The sequence below is a fragment of the Brachyistius frenatus genome, unplaced genomic scaffold (assembly GCF_029030835.1).
Source record: "Brachyistius frenatus isolate BFR_SWC_R1_liver_20210118 unplaced genomic scaffold, ASM2903083v1 Contig_30, whole genome shotgun sequence".
NCBI lineage: Eukaryota > Metazoa > Chordata > Actinopteri > Embiotocidae > Brachyistius > Brachyistius frenatus.
The window spans coordinates 74,839-82,998 of record NW_027210629.1 but is presented as its reverse complement, the minus strand read 5'-3'; the positions used below and the strand labels follow the sequence as shown (position 1 = coordinate 82,998).

The 8,160-nt window shown below is 40.2% G+C and overlaps 1 protein-coding gene across 1 annotated transcript; it reads left to right on the top strand.

Annotated features, from left to right (window-relative positions):
• The first annotated feature begins 473 nt into the window (after positions 1-473).
• On the top strand, positions 474-8,004 carry LOC138621360 (leucine-rich repeat-containing protein 43-like). The gene is made up of 12 exons (XM_069699347.1): positions 474-560; positions 683-889; positions 1,511-1,621; positions 1,876-2,015; positions 3,287-3,525; positions 3,686-3,843; positions 4,706-4,877; positions 5,369-5,508; positions 6,053-6,142; positions 6,726-6,944; positions 7,227-7,326; positions 7,627-8,004. The coding sequence occupies exons 1-12, from the start codon at positions 474-476 to the stop codon at positions 7,785-7,787; spliced, it is 1,824 nt and encodes a 607-aa protein (XP_069555448.1). The 3' UTR covers positions 7,788-8,004.
• Positions 8,005-8,160: the final 156 nt, after the last annotated feature.

The following is an 8,160-nucleotide window of genomic DNA, read 5'->3' as shown; positions in this document are numbered from 1 at the left end:
ATTTAGTGCCATTACATGTCCCAGCCAGGTACCCTTACATTAGGTTAGGTTAGGTTAGGTATACGTATATTAGGTTTACATATGTCATTGTGCTGTCAACAGTGAAATTAAACATTTTGAGCCATAATATGCCAGAAGAAATGTACTATTTAAAAAACCGGATCTGTCCTCTATTTATTATTTCCTGCAGTACTTTGATTTTTTAACAGTTACTAAGCACAGGAGACAGGACTTCAGAATCGTTTGTGTGATATACCCTCCTCGTGTTTTCACTGCTTCACAGACATAGAAGTCCTGACTTGATGCAGGGTTCCTGGACTGAGCCACAGCTGTTGCCAGGCAACCCTTTGTAAACAAACACCAGAGGCTTTTACTCTTACAGACAGGTCAAAGCTAAGCTGACCATGCGTTCAATGACTTACAAACTAGTGTTTCTCGCAATATATCAAATATATAAAGTCATACAGGCCGTCATGAGCTCAAACACACTCTCTGCTGTGTTAGAGAAGCAGATTCGCCGCCTGTGTCTGAAAGACTTTCCCTGTGGAGGGAGCAGCTGGGTGAGTTTGCATTGGCTCCAGTGGTTTTTCGACTGTGGAGTAGTTTAAAGCACTCTCATCATTGCATATGGTGGCTTGCTTGTTGTATTAAACACTAACAAACATGGAGATTTGGTTGTCAGAGGAAGACCAAAGACGGTGCAGAGAGAGCAGAGACGGAGTCGACAGATGCCCTCCTGGATCTGCTGAACTGCCCTCACTCTCCGTGGTGGCAAGAGGAATCATGGAGTCCTCAAGCTTTGTCCCTGAGACAGCTGGCTGTGCTCTCGCCTGAACGCCTGCACACAGACTTCAATTACTTTACCACACTTCGTATCGTGGACAAGGGCGTAAGTATGCTGATATTCTGTCCAACATTCAAATGCTGTAGTAGTTTATTTAATATAGTACCTTTCACACACAAAGTCACAAAGTGCTCCACAACAGAAATAACAGCAGAATACAACAATATTAAAAGCAACCTACAATTACAGTACACAACAACAGACCACTGAAATACAAGCACTAGATATCATGAGGTGAGACAAAGGCCAGTCTGAAGATATGTCTTAAGACATTTTTTGAAGTCGTCAACAGACGCTGCCAAACGTAGATCGAGGGGAAAGCGTTTCACAGAGTTGGAGCAACCATTTCAAAAGAGATCACCTTTAGTTTTGTGCTCAGCGGGTCGATGAGGTCTTGCAAGGAAGTAGGAGCAAAAAACTCTAAAGTTGGCGGTTGAGTTGGAAGGAGATAGCAGGGAGTGAACGAGGGGATGATACTAACCCTGACATCTCTTATTTTGTCCACAAAGAAAGAGAGAAAACGATTGAAGTCGTTGTTTGAGTAAATGGGGACATCAGGAGGTGCGGGAGTAACAATGGTGATGGTGTCGAACAAGACTTTCGGTTGGTGATGCTTGTACACAATTATAAAAGGTGTACTGGATGTTTTGTCTGTGTTGTGTTCAGGTATCAGTCATTGACGACGGCCTGTTGAAGTTCTCAAAGCTGGAGGAGCTGGTGCTGAGTGCCAACAACATCTCAGAAATCCCTGTGAAGAACCTTCCCAGCACTTTGAAGGTGAGTCACAGTGCTGCAGCAGCTCTCTGCAGTTTGTCACGTCAGAAATTGTAACAGTTTCTGTGGCAAACATGTTGTGTCATGTCATGAGTGAAAAACTTGTCCTGCTTTACCAGCACATTAAGGGTGAAGCACGTGCCGTGACATTGCTTCTGACGCAAGCATTAAAGTTTGATCTCATAGTTCAAAGTGTAGCTGATGTAATTGTGTGATGCAATGATGATTAACTGATTGTAAATCTCATCACCCCAAAGATTTTGGAGCTACGTGCAAACCGGCTGTCTTCTTTAAACTTCCTCACCGACCGTTCGCCTCCTCACCTCCAGTACCTCGGCCTCAGCTTAAACAATCTGGGTTCCAATGAAGACATCTCTTATCTTACAGGAAGACATTGGTTGGTTCACGTTCACACAGACACACACACACACACACACCCACACCCACACACACACACACACACACACACACACACACACACACACACACACACACACACACACACACACACACACACACACACACACACACACACACACACAAACGCACAGGAAGCTGTCTGAGTTTTAAAGAGGTATAGCAAAACTAGGCCAAATTATAACTCAAGTATAATTGTAAAATGAGAATGGGATGACATGGTGCCAGGATGTGTCTTTGTAGATTTTTCTATCTGTGACACCTGTGATTGATTTTACACAGTTTTCCACTTTTCAGTGGTGACAATGGAAACACTGTCGTTAGTCGGCGATGACACAGTCATGACTGCAGAAGGCGTTTTAAGTAGAAAATCTTTTGATCACACCTAATACAAAACCACATCTCCGTGTAATGTCAGTAGAAGCAACGGGTTGCTTTAAAACATTTCACAAATTTGTCACATGAACTAAAGTTTACTCCCCCTGAGGAGTACACATCCTGTATAATGTCTTGTACGGCACTGGGCCGCAAATTAAATTCAATGTTTAATTTCTTTCTCCATCAGAATTAATTCCTTGAGTCAACAGTTTTTGGATCTTCATGTGCAGAAACTGTGGCGCATACAACAGTTTGTGAATAACTAGAGAATAAAATGAACAAGATATTACTGGCCAGTTGAATTAATTATAGATGGAAAAATATTTTGTCTGGACTGAGTCTACAGTTTGTGTTTCAGGATCCGTTTTTACCATACAATTTATTTCTAAAAAAAAAGTCTCACTATGCCTGCAGGTAACGTTGGCATTTTAGAGCCAGCAGTCGTCTAAATAAAGACACTGAGTTGCATTATGGGAAATGCAGCATTTTTGGAGATTGTGACACACTGCTGCTTTGATATTGAACTTTGTATATTACAGTAAATTTGTTTTGTGTGTAATACTTAATTGCTGAGTGCCCTTTGAATAATATTCCTTGTGCATTAAATATATTATCCTTGTGTATTAAATAGATAATGAATGAAAAGCAGCTTTATTCTTATTTGATTGATTATAGTGACGTTATCAAGGTTTTTGTGAATAATAATGCAAATAATAATACTGAACCACCATAGTAATAATAAATTACAGATAATTCCCAGACAAAGTAGGAATCTTTCCTCTTTATCTTCACTCTCGCATCAGAAGTTGTCCTGCAGTCTCTCCGTACATCACACTGCTGTCCTGTTAAACCAATGACTCTGTCTGACTTCAGGCCACAGCTGGTGTGTCTGGACCTAAGTGACTGTGAGTTTCAGGACCAGCAGGCTTTGTTGAGTGCGTTGAGCACCCTGCCATGCCTCAAGACGCTGGTGCTGGAGGGAAACCCTTTCACCCTTGCGCCCTCCTATCCGGGCTTCACTGTGGACAGTCTCCCACAGCTCTGTTATCTAGATGGCTCGTGGGTCTCGCCAGAGGAAAGACATAATTTCAGGGACTTGGCCAAGATGAGTGGTGAGACTTCCATGTATGAGACATCAATATCTAAAATTTAAAAAAAAAAAGTGGGCTCCTGTTTCTAGTTTTGATTTTGTAAATATAGGACAGTGAAATTGAATCCGTATGAAGAGCGTGCTTACACTTAATAACATCAGTATCAATTTCTTTTGGACAGATCTGACAGTCGACATTGCATCAGCCACAGTGAGCGTGGGCCGGATGAGGGGAATCCCAGACCCAATGATGAGCGTGGATGAAAACGCTCAAGACTTCCCTGTTGTTACCTTCCGCTATTTTATCACTTATGACTTCGTTCAAACACCTGTTAACCAGGTGACGTATTCTTCCCACACTTTTCAGTCTCTTTACATATCTGTACATTTGACAGGATCCAGAATGTCACATTTAAAGGCTGAAGTCAAAGCAAATCTGTTTTTGACCTCTTTTTTTTTTTTTTTTTTTTTTAATTGATTCTGACATGTTATGGGATTTCAGTTTGTAGTCATTTTTTCACATTTCCATTGTCACAAAATATTACTGTCACATGTAAAAAGAAGTTAACATTTTCAAAAAAGTCTGTCTGAAAAGTAATTTGGTACCATCATTATTTCTTTGTTCATACTGGCTGCAAAGAGATCGCTTCCCAAAGCAAGTTACAAATTCCATTCGCACCTCCTCAGAGGAAATAAAGTGGGGGGATTTTGGTCAAAAAAGAAAGTATAAAAAATAAGAAAGTGTGGAAAAAGGTTTGGAAAATATCCACTTGTTCGAAGTCTCATATTATTTGTAAATGAACTTTAGAAGTAATTTTGACAGGGCTGAGTTTTGTTGCCTGTAAGGTTGGGCCATCTTGTTCCCTTGTTTTCTTGGACTTCAAACTTGTTAAATGTACATAGAAGCATGTGCATAAGAGGTGCGAAGTATGGTGGTATGAAAAGGCCTGATGTCACACACACTGATGTAGATGAAAATAAACTTAATTGTCATTGGACTCAATAAGTGCAACAAAATACAGTTTAGCATCTGTCTTTGTATGATGTGCACATTTGCCTTGAATGCCTGCAAAGTTAATCCAATTATTAAACACAGCACTGTGATAAATGTGGAGTTCAGAATTGGAATAAACACAGAAATTAACCTATTTAACAAACATATTTATGTTTACGTCTGCATCTTTTTGTGGTGTTGTTCACAGAAACTTGACAGCGAGGCTAAACTTGGCACAGCATCCACAGCACATGTGACGGAAGATGGCTCAGGTAATACTGATCCACAACCAAACAGGACCTGTGAAAGAGAAACATCCAAATCAGACAACGGAGTCCTGGTCGATAACACTGAGGACGCCTGCCATGATATACCTTGTGGTAATAACACGTATTTCATTTGACTGCCACAAATTTCAGGCCGACAAGCAAACAGGCTACTGCGCAACCAGTCATGGAGAGAGCTGGAGCAGCTGTTTATAAAGACAGATAAAAACCAACGAGCAGTCATTGCAGTGAAGTAATGCCAGTTTGCTGTTTAGAATAATCTAACTACGTAATGTATTCTGTACAACTCGGAGGTTTCTGTGGAATTCAGGCAAGTGCCTTCAGAGAAACATACAGTCACAACAGCCAGTGGAGAGTTGTGCACACCCTATAACTGGATGAGGTTGATCGCTTATCAGACATGTTCCTGTGTCAAACCCTTTCCTTAACATTAACTCGCCACGCAATCTCTGGTTTTTTTGTGTGTATTTAAACTCATGCCCCCTGACTCAGCAAAAGCCTGCATGACATTTTTTTTTTGTGAGTTTAAATTTTACTTTTGTCCATGCAATAACAACTGTGGATATTTGACTTATTTCCTACAGTTTCAAGAAACAGCACATTGAAGCTGACATGGTCAGAGTGCATGAACTTCAGCGACACACAAACGTACATTGTTAGTACACTGGGAGGCTTCAAGAAATTTCTCAATCAAGGTTCTTGTGTTCAGCTCGAGGAGGAGAAGGTACAGTGTCACAACAGGCACCCTGTTATAATGTTCTCTGTCAGCTTACTTTGTTTCCTGTTTTGGTTTGGTTTCTCACACTGACTTCCTGCCCTCATGTATGATTACCTACTTTCCACCTGTGCCTAATTGTCTTCCTGCATTCTTGTGTAAATAGTCAGCATGCTTCTGTTAGACTTTGCCACTTCATTGTCTCATCGGTCCAGGTGTCATTCCCAGTGTTTTCCCAGTATGTCCTCACAACTTATCTTTAGGTTCTGTTTATGTGTAACATTGTACCTTAGCATGATTTGTTGACTTACTTTTTTAAGGATTTTTTTGTTGTTGTTTTATCCCCGTTATCCACTGCTTTATTGTTTTCTTTGTGCTACTCTCAGTAAAAATGAATCCCCTTTGGCCTTTTAGTCATGCATTTGGGTCCAGTCCCTGTCTGTACTATCTCACTGTTACATACAGGGAATAAAGTTTGAGTGAGTTGCATATTTAGATTTAAAATGTGTGAAAACCCTTTTTTTGTTTTTGTTTTTGGCATTTGATGTCTCAGATCCTGTCGTGGCCTGCAGCCTCTGAAGACGTTCTGGTGGCCAAACCCAGCCAAGCTGTAAAAGAGAAAAAAGGCGGGAAGGGGAAAGAAGTGAGTTTATAATCTGATTACCAAAGAATCACAAACTGTAAACAGATCAAAAAGTTAATAGTCCTGTCGATTCAGGAAAACTCTGGTCTGGTTATTCACAAAAGAGTAAGATGTTTGAAATCTGTTTTGTCATGGCAACTGATCTGCTAAAACACTATATCCAGAAATACTGATGTTTACCTTTAAAGGTCGAGGCAAGTCTTCAGGCTCCAGGTCATTCATGGAATTTATCCAAAGGTCTATCTGAACAGATCATAAAACCAATTTTCACATATGCCATGTTTGTTAAAGGCACACTTTGCAGAAGACAACAGTGTATGTGTACACCAATGACGCACAATATAAGTTCTATTAGAATTTTAATGTTAAATTTAAGAGCACAATTAATACTAGTTTGATAATGATATATCATTCTAACAGATTATTAGTTTGCTACTGCAGTTTCTTTTTTTTCTGAAGCTGGAGGAGGGTTCAACAGAAACATAATAACCGAGAGGACATCTTTGAAATATTTAGTTTGGGCAGACAAAATGAGACAGAAGAGCATCTGAACATAATTCAATGTTGTTGGTATCTTCTTTAGCCTCCAGTCAAGTCTGGCTCCACCAAAGACAAGTCTAAAAACAAAAAGAAAAAATCTCTGCCAGAGCTGGTCCAAGATGCCCCCATCAGAACGATCCTGGGCTCTGCACACATCCCCCTGCAAAGCCTGGTTAGTGGGGGTCAGAAGGTCAATGTCCTCTGTGACTTTGGTGCCCTGCACACAGACTGTGAGGTGGAAGCTGCACAGACACTTCAAAAGGCAAGTATACAGGATATACAGGAGTCTATACAGCCAAGCCATAGCTGAGATATTCTGGCCATTTTCTACTCCACTTACTTGGGATGGATACTTGATGATACTGATACTGAAACCACACAGGTTTAAAACAGGAAACACTGAAATAGGGTTTATGGTGTCCAAAAGAGTGATATTCACTATAAAAGGAACAGAAACTTGCAACAATGGGCGCATTCAACAGGATTATGTATTTTGTCATTTTGACATGGGGGCTTATTTCATGTGTTTTTCACACATCTTTAGGACCTGGGAAAGAAAATCAAAGAGGACAAGAAGAAGGAGAAGGTATCCAAACAGAAGGGAGGCAGTGATACAGGACAGAAGAACACAGCATCTTTAAAAGGTTGAATCATCTGGATAAGAGTCTCAGAAAACCTCTCAAATGGCACAATTGAGTTTTGAGGAGGCTATTTGGAAAGAATAGCTTTGACACAAATAAACACTATAAAATATATCTGACAAAAGCACCACAAAACAGCTATGGATAAATACTATAGCATTTTAAGGTTAGTTAGGTTGAAGAGAATTAAACAAGTCAGCTAAAAAAAAAAAATTGTTTTATGTGCTGTGATGTATTAGTCAGTAAACTCTTCTTTTCAGTCTGTTGAATTGCCTGATTCCTGCTTGATGATGCTCTCTGCAGGCAAAGGAAAGGAAGATAAGGGATGTAACGAGGACGTCCATGCAGACGACTCTGCGCCTGTCCAGCTGGAACCAGTGACTGTAGAGCTGAGTGTGGAGCTGGAGAAATGGCAGTCTGCATCTGAAGCTCACCAACCTCTTCCTCCCACACCAACCTCCTAAAGCACAGAACCTGTTTTTTACCTAGGTTTATTTTGTAAATTAGGTTTATTTTCAGTTTAACCTTCTGTGAGGCCAAACTAATTTTGGCAATGTTGGTTTTTAAGGCTAACCTTCAACTCAGGCTAAACCAGTGTTTTAATCTTAATGTACCCATCAAACAAAACAAAACAAAAAACTCTGTTCTTTAATGCTGACTGAAAACATATTATTGAGTCTAATGGCATATTAAATCTGTCATTATTCTACGTTTGTTTCGGTTATTGCCTCCTAAAAAGTAGACCGTAATCAAGCTGTACTGCTTTCCATTTCCAGCCAAAATACCTGAAAAGTGCAAAAAGTGCATTTCCCTGATTAGATTTATAACCTAAAAAAG

Bases quoted from the DNA above. Each gene is read 5' to 3' on its own strand.
- LOC138621360 (XM_069699347.1), top strand. From the start codon at position 474: ATGAGCTCAAACACACTCTCTGCTGTGTTAGAGAAGCAGATTCGCCGC. The intron at 2,016-3,286 runs GTTGGTTCACGT...GTCTGACTTCAG, and splicing joins TATCTTACAGGAAGACATTG to GCCACAGCTGGTGTGTCTGG. The intron at 7,327-7,626 runs GTTGAATCATCT...TGCTCTCTGCAG, and splicing joins GAACACAGCATCTTTAAAAG to GCAAAGGAAAGGAAGATAAG.